Source organism: Haliotis asinina, chromosome 9 (assembly GCF_037392515.1).
Source record: "Haliotis asinina isolate JCU_RB_2024 chromosome 9, JCU_Hal_asi_v2, whole genome shotgun sequence".
Lineage (NCBI taxonomy): Eukaryota > Metazoa > Mollusca > Gastropoda > Lepetellida > Haliotidae > Haliotis > Haliotis asinina.
Genome location: NC_090288.1, coordinates 52,934,083 through 52,958,834, shown reverse-complemented (window position 1 = coordinate 52,958,834; position 24,752 = coordinate 52,934,083). Strand labels below are relative to the sequence as shown.

The following is a 24,752-nucleotide window of genomic DNA, read 5'->3' as shown; positions in this document are numbered from 1 at the left end:
AAATCGCCCTGTGTACATATGTAGGTTTGGGGATGTAGTGAAGGAATACCGACCTAACATTCAGCGAGTACGAAGGTGTGGTTTCAAAATCCAGTGCTGCATTAACTTGCACTTGTCCAGTGGAAGTTATTGTAAATTCTGCCGGTCCACTGAGAAGAGAGAAGGTCAAGGTTGCTGCCTCAGGATCGGCTGCTGCGACATCATACACAGAAGAACCGACACCAACATCTTCAGCAATATTAACGGAGGTGCTGCCATCTGTAGCGAGGTTTGACACAACAGGAGGCTCATTGATGTTCAGGATATCAACGTTGAGAGTAGCATCAGTGGTAAATGTACCATCAGTGACCCTTAGAAAAACAAAGTGTATAAAATCATTCAAAAACCATTCTTATTCTTGGGTGAAGTTCGAAACCACTTGATCTACACTCAGACAAAATACAAATCACCATCAACCTGTTGATTGCCAACCCAAAAAAGCACATGGTTAATTTATAACACCTTAGAGAAAAAACTAAATGGCGTGGTTTCAATGCAATATTTTCCAATCCTTTAGTCATAAATGTACCTTACAAAAAACCTAAAGTGAGGAGGATAAATGCAGTAAACAAAACATGAGTAAGTTTCAGCTACAGTGGCTATTATTACATCACTTTTCACTTTTCAGTCCACATTACATGACAGTCTAGTGGAAGAAAGGTAATTGGGACATTGCACACACGTCGATCGGTAAAAACACCAAATACGTAATGTGCTCCTCAAAGAAAGGCTACTGACCTGACTGTCAAGGCATAGTATGCCAGTGTTTCAAAGTCGATGCTGGCAGTGGCTACTTGGATCTGTCCAAGGGTTGTGATGGTGAACTGAGCAGGTGGTGTGACAAGGCTGTAGGTCAAGGCGACTCCTTCCGGGTCAGATGCTACCACAGTATACACGGATGTTCCTGAGGCAGAGTTCTCTGCTAGGTTGGTCCTTGTACTGCCATCTGCAGCGGGACTTGTGAAGGTGGGTGCCTCATCTACATTGGTGATCGTCACCGTCATGGTGTGGTCAACATTTGCATTTGTTCCATCTGTTACTCTGAAAATATACAACGTTAGAAAGGAGAACCAACGGTGTAGTTATAGCATCCAAATGATGAATGTCTTGGCGTAAAACTAGTGCAACGTATCACCTACCTGACTGTCAAAGTGTAGGAGGGTGTAGTTTCGAAGTCCAGAGGTCCGTTCACCTGAATCTGGTTTGCTGCACTGAGAGTGAACTCGGTAGGAGGAGTAACCAGACTTACTGTCAGAGCATCTCCCTCTGGGTCCGATGCCACTACAGATAAAACTGACGTTCCACTCCCCGAGTCCTCGGCTATGTTGACATTAGTACTGCCATCAGATGCAATATTTGTGAAGCTTGGTGATTCGTTGACGTCGGTGATGTCAACGTTAAGAACAACATCGACAGGATTTGTTCCATCTGTTATTCTGTAAATAAGCACACAATTCAGTGGCTACGGACATCAGTCAGCAGAGCTTTGGATTCAACCTCTTTGATTTTAGGCCCAATAACAGTAGAACAGCATCCAGCATCCAGCATATAAAAGGTTACATGTGACACATGACGTAAAATAGAGAGACGATTCCAGAAGAACAGAAACCACCTGTTGATACTTATGAAGGAATATAATTAGCCTCTTAACTCTCCTAATATCACTCTATTCATCAACTGTGTGTACTAAATGTGCTCCTCAAAGAAAGGCTACTGACCTGACTGTCAAGGCATAATATGCCAGTGTTTCAAAGTCGATGCTGGCAGTGGCTACTTGGATCTGTCCAAGGGTTGTGATGGTGAACTGAGCAGGTGGTGTGACAAGGCTGTAGGTCAAGGCGACTCCTTCCGGGTCAGATGCTACCACAGTATACACGGATGTTCCTGAGGCAGAGTTCTCTGCTAGGTTGGTCCTTGTACTGCCATCTGCAGCGGGACTTGTGAAGGTGGGTGCCTCATCTACATTGGTGATCGTCACCGTCATGGTGTGGTCAACATTTGCATTTGTTCCATCTGTTACTCTGAAAATATACAACGTTAGAAAGGAGAACCAACGGTGTAGTTATAGCATCCAAATGATGAATGTCTTGGCGTAAAACTAGTGCAACGTATCACCTACCTGACTGTCAAAGTGTAGGAGGGTGTAGTTTCGAAGTCCAGAGGTCCGTTCACCTGAATCTGGTTTGCTGCACTGAGAGTGAACTCTGTAGGAGGAGTAACCAGACTTACTGTCAGAGCATCTCCCTCTGGGTCCGATGCCACTACAGATAAAACTGACGTTCCACTCCCCGAGTCCTCGGCTATGTTGACATTAGTACTGCCATCAGATGCAATATTTGTGAAGCTTGGTGATTCGTTGACGTCGGTGATGTCAACGTTAAGAACAACATCGACAGGATTTGTTCCATCTGTTATTCTGTATATAAGGACACAATTCAGTGGCTACGGACATCAGTCAGCAGAGCTTTGGATTCAACCTCTTTGATTTTAGGCCCAATAACAGTAGAACAGCATCCAGCATATAGAAGGTTACATGTGACACATGACGTAAAATAGAGAGACGATTCCAGAAGAACAGAAACCACCTGTTGATACTTATGAAGGAATATAATTAGCCTCTTAACTCTCCTAATATCACTCTATTCATCAACTGTGTGTACTAAATGTGCTCCTCAAAGAAAGGCTACTGACCTGACTGTCAAGGCATAATATGCCAGTGTTTCAAAGTCGATGCTGGCAGTGGCTACTTGGATCTGTCCAAGGGTTGTGATGGTGAACTGAGCAGGTGGTGTGACAAGGCTGTAGGTCAAGGCGACTCCTTCCGGGTCAGATGCTACCACAGTATACACGGATGTTCCTGAGGCAGAGTTCTCTGCTAGGTTGGTCCTTGTACTGCCATCTGCAGCGGGACTTGTGAAGGTGGGTGCCTCATCTACATTGGTGATCGTCACCGTCATGGTGTGGTCAACATTTGCATTTGTTCCATCTGTTACTCTGAAAATATACAACGTTAGAAAGGAGAACCAACGGTGTAGTTATAGCATCCAAATGATGAATGTCTTGGCGTAAAACTAGTGCAACGTATCACCTACCTGACTGTCAAAGTGTAGGAGGGTGTAGTTTCGAAGTCCAGAGGTCCGTTCACCTGAATCTGGTTTGCTGCACTGAGAGTGAACTCGGTAGGAGGAGTAACCAGACTTACTGTCAGAGCATCTCCCTCTGGGTCCGATGCCACTACAGATAAAACTGACGTTCCACTCCCCGAGTCCTCGGCTATGTTGACATTAGTACTGCCATCAGATGCAATATTTGTGAAGCTTGGTGATTCGTTGACGTCGGTGATGTCAACGTTAAGAACAACATCGACAGGATTTGTTCCATCTGTTATTCTGTAAATAAGGACACAATTCAGTGGCTACGGACATCAGTCAGCAGAGCTTTGGATTCAACCTCTTTGATTTTAGGCCCAATAACAGTAGAACAGCATCCAGCATATAGAAGGTTACATGTGACACATGACGTAAAATAGAGAGACGATTCCAGAAGAACAGAAACCACCTGTTGATACTTATGAAGGAATATAATTAGCCTCTTAACTCTCCTAATATCACTCTATTCATCAACTGTGTGTACTAAATGTGCTCCTCAAAGAAAGGCTACTGACCTGACTGTCAAGGCATAGTATGCCAGTGTTTCAAAGTCGATGCTGGCAGTGGCTACTTGGATCTGTCCAAGGGTTGTGATGGTGAACTGAGCAGGTGGTGTGACAAGGCTGTAGGTCAAGGCGACTCCTTCCGGGTCAGATGCTACCACAGTATACACGGATGTTCCTGAGGCAGAGTTCTCTGCTAGGTTGGTCCTTGTACTGCCATCTGCAGCGGGACTTGTGAAGGTGGGTGCCTCATCTACATTGGTGATCGTCACCGTCATGGTGTGGTCAACATTTGCATTTGTTCCATCTGTTACTCTGAAAATATACAACGTTAGAAAGGAGAACCAACGGTGTAGTTATAGCATCCAAATGATGAATGTCTTGGCGTAAAACTAGTGCAACGTATCACCTACCTGACTGTCAAAGTGTAGGAGGGTGTAGTTTCGAAGTCCAGAGGTCCGTTCACCTGAATCTGGTTTGCTGCACTGAGAGTGAACTCGGTAGGAGGAGTAACCAGACTTACTGTCAGAGCATCTCCCTCTGGGTCCGATGCCACTACAGATAAAACTGACGTTCCACTCCCCGAGTCCTCGGCTATGTTGACATTAGTACTGCCATCAGATGCAATATTTGTGAAGCTTGGTGATTCGTTGACGTCGGTGATGTCAACGTTAAGAACAACATCGACAGGATTTGTTCCATCTGTTATTCTGTAAATAAGGACACAATTCAGTGGCTACGGACATCAGTCAGCAGAGCTTTGGATTCAACCTCTTTGATTTTAGGCCCAATAACAGTAGAGCAGCATCCAGCATCCAGCATATAGAAGGTTACATGTGACACATGACGTAAAATAGAGAGACGATTCCAGAAGAACAGAAACCACCTGTTGATACTTATGAAGGAATATAATTAGCCTCTTAACTCTCCTAATATCACTCTATTCATCAACTGTGTGTACTAAATGTGCTCCTCAAAGAAAGGCTACTGACCTGACTGTCAAGGCATAGTATGCCAGTGTTTCAAAGTCGATGCTGGCAGTGGCTACTTGGATCTGTCCAAGGGTTGTGATGGTGAACTGAGCAGGTGGTGTGACAAGGCTGTAGGTCAAGGCGACTCCTTCCGGGTCAGATGCTACCACAGTATACACGGATGTTCCTGAGGCAGAGTTCTCTGCTAGGTTGGTCCTTGTACTGCCATCTGCAGCGGGACTTGTGAAGGTGGGTGCCTCATCTACATTGGTGATCGTCACCGTCATGGTGTGGTCAACATTCGCATTTGTTCCATCTGTTACTCTGAAAATATACAACGTTAGAAAGGAGAACCAACGGTGTAGTTATAGCATCCAAATGATGAATGTCTTGGCGTAAAACTAGTGCAACGTATCACCTACCTGACTGTCAAAGTGTAGGAGGGTGTAATTTCGAAGTCCAGAGGTCCGTTCACCTGAATCTGGTTTGCTGCACTGAGAGTGAACTCTGTAGGAGGAGTAACCAGACTTACTGTCAGAGCATCTCCCTCTGGGTCCGATGCCACTACAGATAAAACTGACGTTCCACTCCCCGAGTCCTCGGCTATGTTGACATTAGTACTGCCATCAGATGCAATATTTGTGAAGCTTGGTGATTCGTTGACGTCGGTGATGTCAACGTTAAGAACAACATCGACAGGATTTGTTCCATCTGTTATTCTGTAAATAAGGACACAATTCAGTGGCTACGGACATCAGTCAGCAGAGCTTTGGATTCAACCTCTTTGATTTTAGGCCCAATAACAGTAGAGCAGCATCCAGCATCCAGCATATAGAAGGTTACATGTGACACATGACGTAAAATAGAGAGACGATTCCAGAAGAACAGAAACCACCTGTTGATACTTATGAAGGAATATAATTAGCCTCTTAACTCTCCTAATATCACTCTATTCATCAACTGTGTGTACTAAATGTGCTCCTCAAAGAAAGGCTACTGACCTGACTGTCAAGGCATAGTATGCCAGTGTTTCAAAGTCGATGCTGGCAGTGGCTACTTGGATCTGTCCAAGGGTTGTGATGGTGAACTGAGCAGGTGGTGTGACAAGGCTGTAGGTCAAGGCGACTCCTTCCGGGTCAGATGCTACCACAGTATACACGGATGTTCCTGAGGCAGAGTTCTCTGCTAGGTTGGTCCTTGTACTGCCATCTGCAGCGGGACTTGTGAAGGTGGGTGCCTCATCTACATTGGTGATCGTCACCGTCATGGTGTGGTCAACATTCGCATTTGTTCCATCTGTTACTCTGAAAATATACAACGTTAGAAAGGAGAACCAACGGTGTAGTTATAGCATCCAAATGATGAATGTCTTGGCGTAAAACTAGTGCAACGTATCACCTACCTGACTGTCAAAGTGTAGGAGGGTGTAGTTTCGAAGTCCAGAGGTCCGTTCACCTGAATCTGGTTTGCTGCACTGAGAGTGAACTCGGTAGGAGGAGTAACCAGACTTACTGTCAGAGCATCTCCCTCTGGGTCCGATGCCACTACAGATAAAACTGACGTTCCACTCCCCGAGTCCTCGGCTATGTTGACATTAGTACTGCCATCAGATGCAATATTTGTGAAGCTTGGTGATTCGTTGACGTCGGTGATGTCAACGTTAAGAACAACATCGACAGGATTTGTTCCATCTGTTATTCTGTAAATAAGGACACAATTCAGTGGCTACGGACATCAGTCAGCAGAGCTTTGGATTCAACCTCTTTGATTTTAGGCCCAATAACAGTAGAGCAGCATCCAGCATCCAGCATATAGAAGGTTACATGTGACACATGACGTAAAATAGAGAGACGATTCCAGAAGAACAGAAACCACCTGTTGATACTTACGAAGGAATATAATTAGCCTCTTAACTCTCCTAATATCACTCTATTCATCAACTGTGTGTACTAAATGTGCTCCTCAAAGAAAGGCTACTGACCTGACTGTCAAGGCATAGTATGCCAGTGTTTCAAAGTCGATGCTGGCAGTGGCTACTTGGATCTGTCCAAGGGTTGTGATGGTGAACTGAGCAGGTGGTGTGACAAGGCTGTAGGTCAAGGCGACTCCTTCCGGGTCAGATGCTACCACAGTATACACGGATGTTCCTGAGGCAGAGTTCTCTGCTAGGTTGGTCCTTGTACTGCCATCTGCAGCGGGACTTGTGAAGGTGGGTGCCTCATCTACATTGGTGATCGTCACCGTCATGGTGTGGTCAACATTCGCATTTGTTCCATCTGTTACTCTGAAAATATACAACGTTAGAAAGGAGAACCAACGGTGTAGTTATAGCATCCAAATGATGAATGTCTTGGCGTAAAACTAGTGCAACGTATCACCTACCTGACTGTCAAAGTGTAGGAGGGTGTAATTTCGAAGTCCAGAGGTCCGTTCACCTGAATCTGGTTTGCTGCACTGAGAGTGAACTCTGTAGGAGGAGTAACCAGACTTACTGTCAGAGCATCTCCCTCTGGGTCCGATGCCACTACAGATAAAACTGACGTTCCACTCCCCGAGTCCTCGGCTATGTTGACATTAGTACTGCCATCAGATGCAATATTTGTGAAGCTTGGTGATTCGTTGACGTCGGTGATGTCAACGTTAAGAACAACATCGACAGGATTTGTTCCATCTGTTATTCTGTATATAAGGACACAATTCAGTGGCTACGGACATCAGTCAGCAGAGCTTTGGATTCAACCTCTTTGATTTTAGGCCCAATAACAGTAGAACAGCATCCAGCATATAGAAGGTTACATGTGACACATGACGTAAAATAGAGAGACGATTCCAGAAGAACAGAAACCACCTGTTGATACTTATGAAGGAATATAATTAGCCTCTTAACTCTCCTAATATCACTCTATTCATCAACTGTGTGTACTAAATGTGCTCCTCAAAGAAAGGCTACTGACCTGACTGTCAAGGCATAGTATGCCAGTGTTTCAAAGTCGATGCTGGCAGTGGCTACTTGGATCTGTCCAAGGGTTGTGATGGTGAACTGAGCAGGTGGTGTGACAAGGCTGTAGGTCAAGGCGACTCCTTCCGGGTCAGATGCTACCACAGTATACACGGATGTTCCTGAGGCAGAGTTCTCTGCTAGGTTGGTCCTTGTACTGCCATCTGCAGCGGGACTTGTGAAGGTGGGTGCCTCATCTACATTGGTGATCGTCACCGTCATGGTGTGGTCAACATTTGCATTTGTTCCATCTGTTACTCTGAAAATATACAACGTTAGAAAGGAGAACCAACGGTGTAGTTATAGCATCCAAATGATGAATGTCTTGGCGTAAAACTAGTGCAACGTATCACCTACCTGACTGTCAAAGTGTAGGAGGGTGTAGTTTCGAAGTCCAGAGGCCCGTTCACCTGAATCTGGTTTGCTGCACTGAGAGTGAACTCGGTAGGAGGAGAAACCAGACTTACTGTCAGAGCATCTCCCTCTGGGTCCGATGCCACTACAAATAAAACTGGCGTTCCACTCCCCGAGTCCTCGGCTATGTTGACATTAGTACTGCCATCAGATGCAATATTTGTGAAGCTTGGTGATTCGTTGACGTCGGTGATGTCAACGTTAAGAACAACATCGACAGGATTTGTTCCATCTGTTATTCTGTAAATAAGGACACAATTCAGTGGCTACGGACATCAGTCAGCAGAGCTTTGGATTCAACCTCTTTGATTTTAGGCCCAATAACAGTAGAGCAGCATCCAGCATCCAGCATATAGAAGGTTACATGTGACACATGACGTAAAATAGAGAGACGATTCCAGTAGAACAGAAACCACCTGTTGCTTATGAAGGAACATAATTAGCCTCTTAACTCTCCTAATATCACTCTATTCATCAACTGTGTGTACTAAATGTGCTCCTCGAAGGAAGATTACTGACCTGACTGTCAAGGCATAGTATGCCAGTGTTTCAAAGTCGATGCTGGCAGTGGCTACTTGGATCTGTCCAAGGGTTGTGATGGTGAACTGAGCAGGTGGTGTGACAAGGCTGTAGGTCAAGGCGACTCCTTCCGGGTCAGAAGCAGCCACTGCAAACACCGATGTTCCTGTACCCGAGTTTTCAGCGATGCCTGTTCTCGTACTGCCATCTGTGGCTATGTTCGTCCACATTTGTGATTGACACTGTCATTGATTGGTCGTTAGTGTTCGTTCCATCAGAAGCTCTGAAATTAAATAGTATCAAGAAACCATTAAGCATAGCTTTTGTATCCCGTTGATTTGAATTGTACTTGGAGAAATGTTTCTGAATATGGTCTCCTGAGAACCAGTGTGTTCTAAGTCCCCAATACCTTGTTTCGAGATAAACGACCCTAAAGATTTGTATGTTTGTGGTTTGACTAATGTTATACTTAATTGTTGGAAACTTTGTATAGAGATTCAGTATGTCATGTAGAACCAGAAAACATCACATATCACTGACATTGATGACAAAAACCGATTGGAGATAGAACAATTATCTAAATTCAACGGAAGTTATATTTAGTTCCAGAGTGTTCTGTGTGCCTCTAAAGCATTAAAGGCCAGGAAAAACACACAGAAAATTATACAAACGAGTTAATGAGATGTTTATGTGCGTTTAAATAACACTATGAACGACTCAAAGACCACAAAATTAATGATTATTGCTTGAAAACATGACCATTTCAAAAGGCACAACCAAAATTTGCTTCTAATAATTTGATAAGCAAATTTGTTAACGAGAAAGTAACACGCAATACCTTTTACTTTGGATCACATATTTTGAGGCGTTATTCATCTTGTCATTCACATAATAGCCCTCAATAAAATGTGTACATAGTGGATTTGACATGTATCTAGTCAAGAGCTGTCAATAACAAATGTATAAATGTGGACAATCATCAAACGGTATCTTAACATTATCTTGGAACAATAAACTTAATCAGTTTAGCTTAATGGCCAAGAAAAACAACATTTTTACTCTTTTAGTAACTGTATTGGAACTCCTCTAAAACACAAAACTGAATCTTTGACTGTAACATCAGTAACATCTCATCATCTGAACAAACATTCTCTGCTGTAGTGTCAGCATTTCACTATGATTATGAGATTAAGTTGTTCATGAACACTCTGTCTGTAGGTGTCATGAACTTTAACATTGACCTCATGTCTGAGCTCAATCATCGGAATCATTTTGCACATCTTCTGCAGCAGTTACCAGAGCTAAAACGTGATTGACATCAAATACTTCAGACATGATTTAGCCTGTACCAACAATCAACGAATTCTTCCACGATAAAGTATGCAAACTCAGCTTCAGTAAATGTGTCGTCCAGGCTTAGATAAAAAGACAAAAAATGTAGAGAAGAGAAGTATGCAATGTTTAAAAATTTAATAGCTGTTTTATTTCTGGATATAGCACCTATGCTGTTTGTTGGAAAAACACTTTCTAAGGCACATACGGCCATGAAAATTTATTTGGAGATAGAATACACCCCAATAATTATCCTAGACAACTTAATGTTCACCCAAAGTGGAGATAGAACACTCTGGTTCTCAGGCGACGATGTACAAGAGTCTAAGTATATTTGGCATAGGCGAGAACGACCATTGGGCGCTTTATGCCCTTTGAAATATGCAAACTACAGGAGCGCGTTTTATATATGTGTGTAAGAAAGAGTACTTCTCCAATGAGTTACACGAATGATGACATAATCCATTAATACTATGGCTACAAGTGGGTGCTGATAGCATGACAGACTTCATATTAATTAGCGCATGTAGAATAAATAGATAGTGTGACAACATATGAAAGTGAACACTTTTCATTTAGTACTTTCAAGACATTAATGTACATATGATTCGACAAAACACCGATATAATAGGAATAGTCTTACATTTATGTTCTGTATGTAACTGAATATAATCAGATTACCTGACTGTGATAGTATATGACGGAACACTCTCGAAGTTTAAAGCCCCGTTGACTGTCAGCACCCCTGCGGCACTGATGGTAAACTCCGCTGGCGGGGTGACCAGTGAGAACGTGGCACTTACACCTTCGGGATCGGATGCCAGAACTGTGAAAACGGAAGTTCCAACACCCGAGTTTTCTGCAATAGGAGTTGTTGTACTGCCATCTGTCGCAATGTTTGTGAAATCTGGCTTTTCGTCGACGTTTGTGACATCAACAGTGAGAGTCACATCAACGTCGCTTGTTCCGTCGTTTACCCTTTTGAAACAAATGAAAGATATATATCGATGATTGACTCTTTGCTTACTGGTATATGTACATCCGGAGTAGCTATAACACAGGCAACTTCTTGCCTTATTACCATCACTAGACACAATGGTAAGCATAAACTAGCCAGGTTTTTAATATGGAATGTGTCAAACGGTGCCTTTAAATGCACCAGCTTTTCCTTTTCCATTAGAAGTATTTCCAGAGGACATTTTTCTCTCCATGTATTTGAGATCCCAAGGTCGTCGTGATTAGTATTCTCGGTACCTTCCGTGGTCAGGAATCAAACAGCACTATGCTGGAAATGTTATGAAGGACAAAGTTAACCAGCCACGGACAAGTATCAAACAGAGCTCTGTTGTTTCCGTTATACAAGACAGTCAGTGAGTGAGTCACTTTAGTTTTACGCCGCACTCAGCAAAATTCCAGCTATATGGCGGCGGTCTGTAAATAATGGAGTCTGGACCAGACAGTCCAGTGATCAACAACATGAACATCGATCTGCACAATTGGGAACCGATGACACGTGTCAACCAAGTCAGCGAGCCTGACCACCCGATACCGTTAATCGCATCTTGCAACGAGAATAATCGCCGTTTATGGCAAACATGGGTTGCTGAAGGCCTACTCTACCCCGGACCTTCACGGACCTTATACAAGACAGAAATTAACATGTTTCAAACAGTGCTATAAATGTTTTACAGGACAAAAGTTGATCGACCATGTGCAGGTATCAAACAATGCTCAGGTAAACATACGATAGACTGGTATGAAACAACGCTGTACCATTTCCTTTATAAAAGGCAAAAGTCAACGACTGCATACAGGTATTACACTTCTTGGTTTGTCAGCACTCCCAGATCTCCCACCGGCGTGGTAAATTTCTAATCCTTCAAGCAACTGTCAAGTTTTACGTACCTGACAGTCAGCGTATACACAGATGTCGTCTCGAAGTCTATGTTCCCATTCACAGTTATCTCCCCTGCGGTTGTAATGGTAAATTGAGTAGGTGGCGTCACAAGACTATATGTTAGGGGATCGCTTTCGCCGTCAGTCGCTGCTGCCTGATAAACTGACGTCGTCACGACAGTGTTCTCTGCGACGTTGATACGCGTGGTACTATCGGGAGGATTTGTGAATACCGGAGCAACACCTGCCAAAAAGATGTTTACAGAGTCATGTCACATATAACTTAAAGAGTGAGTGAGTGAGTGAGTGAGTGAGTGGATGGGTGGGTTTGTGAGTGAGTGAGTGAGTGAGTGAGTATTGCTTAACACCGCATCATCCAGATTGTAGCTTTAGGTGACTAGCAATGTCTTAAAAAGAACAATGAAAATGGTGTGCTTTTTTAAATTTTCAGTCTGTAACTTAAGAAGTCTTAGATCACTCTAACAGACAAGTATTCGCTATTTCATGTAAGTTTACTTTGGGACCATATCATCGGCGGGTGTCATGAAACTCAACATCACATGAACTTCATGCAAGTCCAAAAGTTATCCGAATGTATCGGGAACAGTATCAGTGTTAATGTCAACATACTACAGGCACACCATCTCAAACTGTAATGAGATAAACATTACACAAGAGAAGTGAACATCACCAAACAGGTGTCAAACAGTCAGGCCACAAGCGTTATATCAGACGATACGTGAATTTTATAACAGACATATATCAAACGTACCATGCCATATACGTTCTACAAGACAGGAAAATAAACATACTGCATACAACTATCAAACAGGTTTATGTTATATAAGACGTACAAAACAGGACATGGACCGCAGTTTGTTGTTCGAAATAACGTCCTTGACATTGCCCCCAAAAGTAAAACCCTAAATGCTACCAGACGTAGGGCACAGGGTATATTACGGAAATATGTTTGGTGAAAACTCAATTCCTTGTTAGACGATTACGTACAGGTACACGTGATTTTATGTAAATTGAGATAACCAAAGGAAATGAGCATAAGCGAGCACAGAACTCAGTAAAGTAATCTGGTATCAGAAAACAATAGATATTGTGAGTCAGACTGTGCTTGAACTATGCATTCATATTGTATATATTGAACCGGTATGAACTGGAAACATTTAGGGTGGACTGGCATTGTCGACCTCTATGAAGTATGTTGATCACAAAAAAATCTTGCCTTTCTTCTTAAGTCTTAAAGTACAAAGTTCCACATTTCTGCATTTTTAGGGACGCATTCGTTATCAATGTCGCATAGTCTAACGCACAATAGGAGCTAAATTGCATCACTAATAAGTACCATTTTGGAGGCATCTCTCGAAATGATAGTTGTCTTTTATTCGTAGTCAACACAATCTTCAAAATGCAGATGTGTATCAATAGTGAAACGAGTGTATGGTATTATTCTGGTTATTGTGCGGGAGAGTACGGCTGCCTAAAACAAGTGTGTTTGAGCAGTCACTAAAGAAGAGATTTACTCAGGACAACAGAAAAAAAGATCAGACCCGTGACTTCGAATCTCAGCTTTTCCCTTGGCTTGTAAATTCGCGTGTAAACGTTAAAGGGCACTCTTAAAGCATCTATCTGACATGCCGTTTTATGAAGGAAATATCGTTTAAGGCAACGTAAAATCTCAACTCATTCACTCGCTCATAGCTTTATGTATCGACCTATACTTGTGTGGCATTGCGGAACGCCAAGGACAGTGGTTGTTTATTGCCATGTAGATGTGTATACAATGCCGCTGACCTCGCGTGCTGGGATACCGAGAAACTGGTCAAGTATTTATTATACTCATAAAGTATCACACTGATTTATATACCCATGTATACTAGGCGCAAACTTTACCTCTCAAGTCTAAGTCTCGACCAGGTCCCGCGAGTGCTACAAAAGTGAATTATAATTCGTCTCACTGTACATGAAGCTAATAATAAAGGTGGTTACATTCCAACCTTCGCGATTGTGTTCCATTATGCCAAGGGAAGTGGCAATAGCATAAGAAGAACGTGAGTCATTGCTTGAGTCCTTCACACTCACAAATCGTCCTTTCACTACAACGAAATACCCACTGTGCAATATCTTTACATTGTATAGCGTCCATTGTACATGTCCCTATTAAATGTTGATAGAGTGCATCAAATATACCCCTGACGTCGGAGTTAAGTCTATTAAGGTAGGTACATGTATATTTTCTAATGCCCGTCCAATGGCGTAAATAGAACATACATATAAGCATCAAATGAGTTTATTAACACCTGACCCTATATGAATTCTTTGGTGATTGTTGTGTCTACACAGTACCACTTGGCTTTAGAAGCATTGAAATATTCTATCTGTGATATGATTTGCGTCAGTCGTCAGCAAGACTCGGCGTTGTCTATTTGCAAAATTTTATATTGACTTGATTACATTCATAGACTTCGAATAAATGCGTCAGTATTTACGTGTGGATTTTGTGCATTGATCTCAAGGAGATGACTCATCTCATAGATAAACAGCTATCACGGCTCATGTCAGTAAGATCACGTTTAAGCGCAATGTGAAGAACTGTACGTTCAGCACAATATATAAAAATGCCTTTGTTAAGGTGTGTGTATTTTGAAGCCACAATAAAAATTGAATATTGAAGCTGATCCCTGACGTTGTTCTCGGGATAGCTCTGTGTGGCACAGAACGATGACATCGTTATCTTTCCCACGGTACTGTCGCATGCATATACATGATTGGTTGAATATGTAGAGGTTTAGGTTTTTAACAATTCGATCCCAGAGATCACTGTGTGGGTATACTTGCAAATATACATACATGTGAAGAATCGAACTTGAGCAGGATAAGAGACTGTTCACATTTTGGTCCCTATTCGCCGAAAATACATTGATATAGTTGACGGATTACTCGAAAGTTTCAGGTATACCCCTTCAAACAGAATGGTGTTAGATTTCGAAAGCCGCTAGCAGTCTACAACATATTATGATCAACTTGTTGCACAGAAAATAAATAACGACTGTTAACCTGTGTCATGCCATCACTGGCGTTATTGAGACAAAGAGCGTGTAGTTATCGTTTTCTCAACATTATACATTTACAAGGGTGAAACTAGAAGGTTCCGTTCCTCTCGTGTATCGCACTGTAATAAATGATCAGTAAAACCAAAGCACTGCAGTTAAAGCCGTAAGGAAAGTATCAATGTTTATTATACCGTTTAACACAATCTCTAGACATTACAAGGTTAATATCGTATTAATGACATTAGTCTACCATCAGTTCTGTTATCACAGTTAAGATTGTATTAACGACAGTAGTCTGCCATCGGTCTTCTTTACACAACCGTGATCTTAGTGATGGCATTAGTCTACCTTGATATTGTTTACACAATTACGATCTAATCAGAGACATTAGTGTACTTTGGCATTGTTTATTTGTGAAACTAATCTATCATCGGTCCTGTTCACACTATTAAGATCCAATTAATGACATTAGTCTACCATCAGTCCTGTTCACAAAATTCAAAATAGAATAAAACCATTACTCTACATCGGTCCTGTTCACAATTCAGAATAAAGTAAAACCATTACTCTACATCGGTCCTGTTCACAATTCAGAATAAAGTAAAACCATTACTCTACATCGGTCCTGTTCACAATTCAGAATAAAGTAAAACCATTACTTTACATCGGTCCTGTTCACAATTCAGAATAAAGTAAAACCATTACTCTACATCGGTCCTGTTCACAATTCAGAATAAAGTAAAACCATTACTTTACATCGGTCCTGTTCACAATTCAGAATAAAGTAAAACCATTACTCTACATCGGTCATGATGTATATTCTTCTTTCACTGTATTGCATCATCTGTCACTGTTGCCATGAGAAATTATACATTATGCGTATATTCATAAAAAAAATATTTAATCATTTCACACAAACACGTTTCAAAAGAATTACCCCTTGCAAAAAACTTTTATATCAAACTGATAAATTCCTGTAACATTTCCGCCGTTCAATAAAACATTACAAAATTAGCATCACTAAATCAAGATTGTTTTAGTTGTCAATGGTCCAGCCACAGACTGGTGCTGACAACACATGTAGATCTTTTTGAGGATGTGGCATTAAGATTACTAGTGACTGAAATAATCACATCCCGATAGTCGAGACAGTGCAGTCCTGGGAAACAGATATACATGTGAACTAAATAACGCCTGTTAATTCGTAAATCAACAGACGCACCAACAGCAATGGCGTGGAATGAGTTTTTTGCATAACAACAGGGTTTCTCTGTTGTGATAATCAGAATAATCAAATATTAAGTAATAAACTAAACCCATAATAAACTTATTCGTAATATGCTTGCTTAGACTTTTATTCCAGCTTAATTAGCGGTGGAGAAAATATTTTTGACATGGTAAACTGATGTGCAGATTAATGTAATTCGATTTAGATTTGTAATAGGTGTTTGTTGACTGCATATTTAATAGACAATAAAACTGACACACGAACAAATATATTTCCCCAAAGTTTTTTCATTATAAGTAGTCTTTTTTCTAAATTATCTAACTGGAGTTTCGAGTTCATCAATCACAATTTGTTAAAAGGGTTCTACCAGTAGGCAGGGACATTCTTAGCCAACACCTGGTCTCATCACTGGTTTTCAAGGGTCCAGTTATATATTTCCTAGGTTTCTGTGGATAGTCAAAACTGAGCATTCTTTGATCAAAGCTGAGCATTCTGTAGCACATACATTTTATATACTTCATGCATAAGACGAACACGTGCAGGAGAAAGTGTCACTATGCAGGGTTATGAAGAGGTCAACTCACCAGAGGCATTCACGTAGTTGACGAGGGCGAGGAGTGCCGTTATACACGTCGCCCAAGAGTAGGTTGAAACAGCCATCACGCTTCTCTTAGATTACAGATGACTGCATACCTACATAACAGCAAGGTAGATCGGAGTCACTTTGCATTCAACAGTCAAGTATAAACACCCCGCACAATAAGTGAATGCAGGTCCCACGGTTCGCTGATCCACATGACGAGGAAATAACTGGTGTGTTGAAAGAAATGCTTGCCCACGCGTATTGTGTCGTGGTTTATGCAATTACCAGATGTTTGTAATCATCGTCATAATCATCATCACCATCTTAATCATCATTATGATGACCACTGGTAAGTGTAGTTGATACAGGTAGCTCGTCCGTAAAATATGTATGCAATGAAAAGTTACGTCCCTTTGGCGTGTCTGAATCCATTATCGTGGGCTCGAACAGATTCACTCTGATTATTCTTTCGTGTTCGTCAGAACCTTATACTTGCTTGTTGGTTTTAGCAGAGCTGTAAGTGTCTAAAACCTGCCTTAACTCGAGTTTCAATAGAACACCTAGCACGCCATGCTTAATCTTAAATACTGGTCAAACAATGTAGCTCACTCACTCATAAAAAGTTTCACGGTGTTACGTATTTAGCAGTAATTGCATTGGCATAGCATGAAACGATAATAACACTGCCTACGATTATACTAATTATTCCCCTCCTTCGTCTACTACTACATCAACAACACCAACCACTACTACTACTACTACTACTAACTTTGCTTCTAATGCTCCTGTTAATAAAACAATGACACTAATATCTCCATTACGACAAAAAAACTACGACTACTATTAATAATAATAGCATCAGAAACATCACACTATATTATTACTAATAAATAATATGTAATAATAATTACAGACACAACAACGCTCTAGTATAATTCTGAATTGTATGAACTTATACATATGGCGATTAAGATAATAAAGATAAAATTCAACTTAATTAGCATAACTGAAAATATGACTAAAATATGTAACAGTTCTCTAAGCGTCTGACTGTAGATTTAAACAATCACTTATTCTTCTCACATAAAGGTCTTGTGCTATATACCTCCTGTACCTGTATGATCTACCCCAACGGTAAGCTTACTCCCCTATGCTTCATCATACGTCGCCGAGCAGGTCACTGGTGTTGTGTATTAACCTCCGTGTCAAACGACGGCTTTGTCACTTAATCTGGGGTAGACCTACAACAGAAGGGAGGAGTGTTGCTATCAGCCGGATTTATGAACACGTCCGGCTGGAAGGGCGTCATTGGTATCAGTTACCGGAGTCGACTTCAAAGTAGAGTCAATCAATTCTGCATTGACAAACATATTTAATAATCCGTCAACACCATTGGAACACTCGCGGCGTAATTTTGGAATGAAAAAGGATCTCACCATTAGTTTTGAATGACTGTTTATAAAGATCTAGCGTTTGTAATGCTTAGGCCAATCACACATGTTATCAGGGCCTTTCTATATGAATGGTAGTCTAAGACATGAATAGTTCAGTATATCACGCAGTAGGATGTATAGCTCATCACATTTTCGCATTTAGCTTAAAACTACATAATTATAAGATAGACATTAACGCTTTCATTTGGCACACATTTTATGATTAAGCATATCTGTGATGTAGCAAATATGGGTCCCGGTACGATGTAGAGGCATATAAATCATAACATGGTTCAGGTAATTGTATAACAATAGTATCGACCACGCTCCTATCTCTGACAAAGCGAAGGGTTGGTACTGAATTGGATCTTTACTTAGATTTTCCTGAATAATATCTTTGGGGGTTTCCTGTCACCTTATCTTCATGGGTTTCCTTAAACTTACCATCACGAGTTCCCTTTTACCTGCCTTCCCGAGTTTCTTTAAACGTACCATATTGGGTTTCCTTAAACTTATCTTCCTGTGCTTACTTTAACTTATCATCCTGGGTTTCCTTAAACTTGCCGTAAATTGCCGTAAACTTGCCGTAAACTTGCCGCAATGACTTTCCTGCATTTACCTTCATGGGTTTCCTTAAAGTTGCCGCAATGACTTTCCTGCATTTACCTTCTTGGATTTCTTTAAACTTACCGCAATGACTTTCCTGCATTCACCTTCTTGGGTTTCCTTAAACTTACCTCAGTGACTTTCTTTCATTTAGCGGCTTGAGTTACCTGAAACTTTCCGTAGTGACTTTCCTGCATTCACCTTTTTTTTGCCGTTAACAGTTTGTCAGGTACTTGGCTACTGAGACAAACAAACATGCATGCTCCGTTATCGGGCGTATCGTGCATGTCGCCTCTCTTTAATAAACCCGGCTTGGTTTACGGGTCGGAAATGGTTCCCAATACAATTGCAAATTCACAAGAGGATGAGTGTGCACAATGTGTGGTCTGATTGATAGGTTGAGTGAGTTTAGTTTTACGCCGTTGTTAGTAACATTCCAGCTATATCACGGTGTAGGCGACACCAAAATGAGGTTCGCACATTGTATCCATGTGAGGAAATCAAAACCGTGTCTTCGGCGTTTGGAGCGAACGCTTTAACGGCAAGGCTACCCAAACGAACAGTGGTCTGACTGAAGGCAGGATACGGAGCATCATATCTTAGCTGTTCGAATTAGCATTTCACCTTTGGTTTGAAACTTTGAAATCTCGTTGTGGACAAATTTGATAACATTTGTCAGACAGACCTCTGCCTGCTCGGGCAGCTTCGGTCTGACTTAATATCCATTGTCAACCTCTCTGGACAACTTCAACTTGACTTGATACCTTTTATGATACCTTTTGTCAACCTCTCTGGATAACTTCAGCCTGACTTGATACCTTTTGTCAACCTCTCTGGATAACTTCAGCCTGACTTGATACCTTTTGTCAACCTCTCTGGATAACTTCAGCCTGACTTGATACCTTTTGTCAACCTCTCTGGATAACTTCAGCCTGACTTGATATCTTTTGTCAGCCTCTCCTGATAACATCGGCCTTAATTAATATCTTTTATCAGCCTCCATGGACAAATTCAGCCTCACTTGATATCTTTTATCAGCCTCCTTAGACAATTTCAACCTGACGTGATATAGGAACCGTCATTCAGAAATTGTAGGCAATTTTAGACAAAACGTCTCGTTTCAGCCTTTGCAGCTGACTTAGAATCTGGTGTCACTGTATTGGATTTTAACTATCTAACTGCCACCATACCCGCTATTTTGTTTCACATAATGTTAACCCGACTGAATATCTTATTTCAGCTATCCTGGATATCTGTTACTAAAGATGTATCGTATTTTACCAAACGTGGAGGCATTTATTTTGACATAAGATCTTATTTCACTCAACGTCGTGGTACCAGTAGAAAAAAACATGGTCTTGTTTATGGCATCTGATTTATCAGAGTTAGTGTCCTGTTTCAGCCGCACTAGAGTCTACGTAGACATTTTTGTTCTTGCTTCAATCTTCTGGGGTATATATTACAACACTTTGTATTATGTTTAACGTTTACCAAATGTAGCATCCAGTTTAAACGAACATAGAGTCTCTTGCGCTGAGAGAATAACTTGTTTCAGCCAACATGGGACCATTTATACTATAAAAAATACCAGGCTCCTGCCATTTTAGCCATACTTACCACCTCCATGTCTTGTCGTTACCAATTACAGGCTTTGAAATCAAGTGTTGAACACATCCAACACCTCCAATCTTCCGTACGCTCCACCACTTCACAGACATTGAACACAATCAAAACAGCTTTCGGTATGTGTATCCGTGTCATGTGGCGTGTGTGACTTTGGCATAAACATGTATCATATGGACTTAACACAAATACATTGAATGTTATCAAACAGTCCTGACATTATATCAGATCACGTATCAAATGTTATTTGCACCAGAACTGACGATATGGACGGGGTATGTTGTAAGGTAGACGCTGGAATTGTTAAGATATTTCCATTCCATGATGTTAATACAGTATAGTCTACGTTGAAATTAACAGAAAAGGGTTTTATTTATTCAGTGCATTTTGTCAACCACTAAGTTAAGATTGTGATACGAATTATTGCATCAAGCACCTTAGAAAATAAAGAATACTTGAGCTTAGATCGACTGTTGATATTTCTGTGTCTGTAAGTGTATGTATGTTATATGTATATGATATATGTACGTATGTTGTACGCAGTATTTTATGACGTAAACCCATACGATTGTGTATTTCTTTAACAATGTGACGCAATGAGTCTGCTAGATAACGCCAAAGGACTAGGATAATCAAAGTTTGTAGTATTATATTGGATTAGATATTTGTTTTAGTATTCATTGAAAAAAACAAGCTTCATCCATTTGCACTCGCTAGAGGTTTTGTAATACATAGATGCTTTGTCGAGTGCTTTTGTAGATATATGAGTGAGCGAACGAGTGAGTGAGTGAGTGAGTATGGTTTACGTCGCTTTTAGCAAAATTTCAGCAATATCACGACAGGGGATACCAGAAATAGACTTCACACATTGTACCCATATGAGTCTTCGACCTGGCGAGCGAACGCTTTAATCACTAGGCTAGTCCAGATGTGTGTTTGTGCGTGAGTGTGTAGCCTGGGTGTGTGAGTGTGTGCGTATGTGTACGTAAGTTTGTGTACGGGCTTTTTGTGCATGAGCGTATAGCCTGGGTGTGTGAGGGTGTATGCGTGTGTTTGCTGTCTCGACAAAGGTGGCAACACTCAGGCAATATCACAACGGCAAATGTGCAATTGAGTCTGGAAAAAGCACGATAGTGACTGATATTTCAGGTGACAGTTCCAGTTGTGTGGGGCATTAAACGGTCGGCAAAGCAGTTGATCGTATGCATGTCCGCTACAAACGGTGGTTCATCAGACGTATGTCCACTACATACGGTGGTTCATCAGACGTATGTCCACTACATAAGGTGGCTCATCAGACGTATGTCCACTACATAAGGTGGCTCATCAGACGTATGTCCACTACATACGGTGGTTCATCAGACGTATGTCCACTACATACGGTGGTTCATCAGACGTATGTCCACTACAGACTGTGACCACTATGTCAGCCTCCTTGTGCGTCATGTCATTACCCAGATCCCACGCCAATATTCAGGCATGTCTATCAGTACGCCCTTGAGTACGTTCGGGCTGATCAAATTTACTGACTACATCAAGACATCCTGAACAGAAAGTAGCGATGGTCGCCGAGTTCTTTGGTCAGTAATCTGCCACCAACTATAAGGATGCAGTGTCGCAGCTAACTGGACGTATAGTGCAAATATATATTTACATAAGGAAACAGTGACACAGTTACTGCTCATAGTGTTTGACAACTATTTTACATACCATTGTCGGTTCCTGGTTACATCCATCTTAATGGCACTCACACATTGAACCGAACCTCCGACATGACGAGCGACCGCTTTGAGCCCTTCCCAATACAACCGCCGGCTTCCTGCACTACGGGCTTCATGCACAAACAACTGGGCTATGACCTTCTGACTGTACCAGAACCTTTTCTTACAAAGGTATTAACTCGTATGAAGTTAAGAAAGTTCGTCAAGAAATAGTTTACGAAACGTGTTGACTACTTCCTGAAGCGAGGTGTTGTTACATGTTTATTTCTTTCCAACACGACACTCTGCTATTCAACACACAACACACGGAATGTGGGTTTTTAGATATTTATTGCTTTTTATCACAGACGTTGCTACAACAAACAATATGGACGGCAGTAGAAAGATACATTACACAAATATCTATACAAACGTGAAAATACCTGTGAAATGCAATTTTACCTGTTGCATAAAACGTATGAACAGATGCTGTTTAAAGTCAATGTACAGGAAACAGAAACAGGAGAAGGAAGCCCGAAGGAGGCCTGAAATTCTGTTGAAACACAGCTGAAGGACACAGAGTGGACCAGGGGTACCAATGGGCGCAGGATAGACAGCTTTGGAAAGCCCGGCCTCATGTGCTAAGAGCGCGGAGATGATAAAGTGGGTGAGAAAATAAGTCGATGTACAAAATGAAAACCATGATAGTCTGGGGATATATTTGACATTTTCTATTTTGGACGTACGAAGAAAGATACATCAATATAACAACTATGACTGCGCATATTTTAGGAACAATAGATATTTAATTATGCTATGTAGACTCTGGTCTTGGCCTAATTCAATGAAAACAACAATTGGTGACACCACAGTGTCTATATACTGCAAATAACGTTCATTCAGCGCGTTTGTCGTTGAACTACGAGGAATAAAAGATTATAACAGAAAGTAATACTTTGCTCTCAGTATTCCACCTGTATTAATGGATAGGACGAAATGATGTATCACAGACATTGAAATAAAGAACGTCATAGAATAACTGTCATATTTATTCCAATGTGCCGATATAAGATACAGTTAAGGTACAAGGGTGGTTGTACAGAGGGGTGAACATTATCAGCATGAAAATAGCATCACTGTATAACAATTTATTACATTTTCCAAATTTCTATAAATAAATAAATGGTGCCAAATCATCACATGCAACTAGTATGGATGTTTAAGACCCGATTCGTGTGGAAATCTTCCTGCTTACATATAAGGCAAGTTTATCATGCTTGTCAATAACTAGCTTCACAACGAATTATCTTCTGTCATAAGCTGAAACAGCATTTTACTATGGATATTAACATAACATAATGTTTGATACTAATGAATATTTTAAGGCGTTTTAGACAAAAATTTACCAACATAAAACCTTATTTCTTCTCCCTTCCATGGGGTTACGGACAACTCCCGGGAGTTCGATTTAACTGTGTGTCATTGTTTTTTTCCCATGACATAGATATGTGTAATGAATACATTCAAGCAAAAGCGCCGTCGTCTGTACGAAATATCTGTAATATGTACACCTGGCAGCCTAACATATAGGTCTCATCATCTGAAACGTTAAAAAATCTAGTAAAAATGTCTAGTAGACATGAAAGAGTGTCAACAGTAGGTCTTTGGAGAAGGACGTAAATATGCCAACAGATGTGACGTGCAGAGAATGAACTCTAATCCATGAAAGACCGTGAGTTTAAGTGAGATAGAGGTAGTAAGGCTCCAGCTAGGCGTTGTTGTCCCTGGCTACTACAGCCTTGCCTTCCGTTGTCGTCAGCCAGCGTCTCTGATTGGTACGGGTGTTGTATTCGTACACCTTGTCTGTCACTGAGGAGACAACAACAAAGTTGTCAGTTAACACTGGCAGCCTTCCTCCTTATCCAGAACGTGACATTGAGAACAGCAAACAATGCACACAAATGGAGCAAAACACTTATTTTATCAGTTTGTAACGGCATGGACAATTATTGGACATAACTGTTAACGTCAAAATTCAAAACAAGAATTATCATAATAAGTAAAGTATTACATTGGATATTTCAATCTTCAACGGTAATGTGAAATAATATCCCCGATGACTGTTCCACTGTATCGATGTTTCATGGAATTTCAGTCTTTTGGTCGAAGAACGTGGTGGTTTACCATTGCACATCACGAGGTCACTACTACAGTGCAAGCTACACATGAAGTGCCTCAATATCACGTATGATTCAAAGTATCAATATGCTACCAAAGCCACATATCCAAACCTCAGTTTGTATATAAAGACCAACAAAGACCAATTGACCTCAAAGAGAAAACTAGAATAAATTCTAAAGGCACAAAGAATAGAAAACTGTTGTTTATTCAGAGGAGCAAACATTTATAAATATGTCTATTTTTTTCTTCTTATAATTATAGTCGTATGACTTTAACAAGAGCGGTCATTTTAAAAATTCTGGCATACAATGCTCAAATGTTATACTTGTGTGGACTCGTGGTGGAGCAAAGCTGCTACTGCCCCGTTGCGAAAGAAATCACTAACTGCACGTGTACAGTGTGGCATAGCATTGTCGTCTATGAAGATTTGCCTCGTGTTCAGATGATGGTAAGTGAAAGCTGGTACAACAACCCTGTCCATCACTGGACAGTTTTTGGACCCGATCAAATAT

At 41.1% G+C, this 24,752-nt stretch overlaps 3 protein-coding genes across 3 annotated transcripts in view; all 3 read right to left on the bottom strand.

Moving 5' to 3' along the window:
- LOC137297320 (protocadherin-16-like) overlaps positions 1–8,823 on the bottom strand; it is a 33,676-nt gene extending 24,853 nt beyond the window's left edge. Inside the window, exons 1-18 of the mRNA XM_067829331.1 lie at positions 8,594–8,823; positions 8,018–8,314; positions 7,617–7,919; positions 7,045–7,341; positions 6,644–6,946; positions 6,065–6,361; positions 5,664–5,966; positions 5,085–5,381; positions 4,684–4,986; positions 4,105–4,401; positions 3,704–4,006; positions 3,132–3,428; positions 2,731–3,033; positions 2,159–2,455; positions 1,758–2,060; positions 1,179–1,475; positions 778–1,080; positions 54–350 (exon numbers count right to left, since the gene is read on the bottom strand). Coding sequence (XP_067685432.1) covers positions 54–350; positions 778–1,080; positions 1,179–1,475; positions 1,758–2,060; positions 2,159–2,455; positions 2,731–3,033; positions 3,132–3,428; positions 3,704–4,006; positions 4,105–4,401; positions 4,684–4,986; positions 5,085–5,381; positions 5,664–5,966; positions 6,065–6,361; positions 6,644–6,946; positions 7,045–7,341; positions 7,617–7,919; positions 8,018–8,314; positions 8,594–8,823 — 5,327 coding nt within the window. The remainder of the gene's footprint in view (positions 1–53; positions 351–777; positions 1,081–1,178; positions 1,476–1,757; positions 2,061–2,158; positions 2,456–2,730; positions 3,034–3,131; positions 3,429–3,703; positions 4,007–4,104; positions 4,402–4,683; positions 4,987–5,084; positions 5,382–5,663; positions 5,967–6,064; positions 6,362–6,643; positions 6,947–7,044; positions 7,342–7,616; positions 7,920–8,017; positions 8,315–8,593) is intronic.
- LOC137297079 (fibulin-1-like) overlaps positions 1–24,752 on the bottom strand; it is a 565,492-nt gene that overhangs the window by 141,534 nt on the left and 399,206 nt on the right. The gene's annotated exons all lie outside the window — the stretch shown is intronic.
- The window catches only part of LOC137297319 (protocadherin Fat 4-like), a 29,194-nt gene continuing 28,269 nt past the window's right edge, over positions 23,828–24,752 (bottom strand). The window contains exon 28 of the mRNA XM_067829330.1: positions 23,828–23,928. Within this exon, the coding sequence (XP_067685431.1) occupies positions 23,828–23,928 (101 nt within the window). The remainder of the gene's footprint in view (positions 23,929–24,752) is intronic.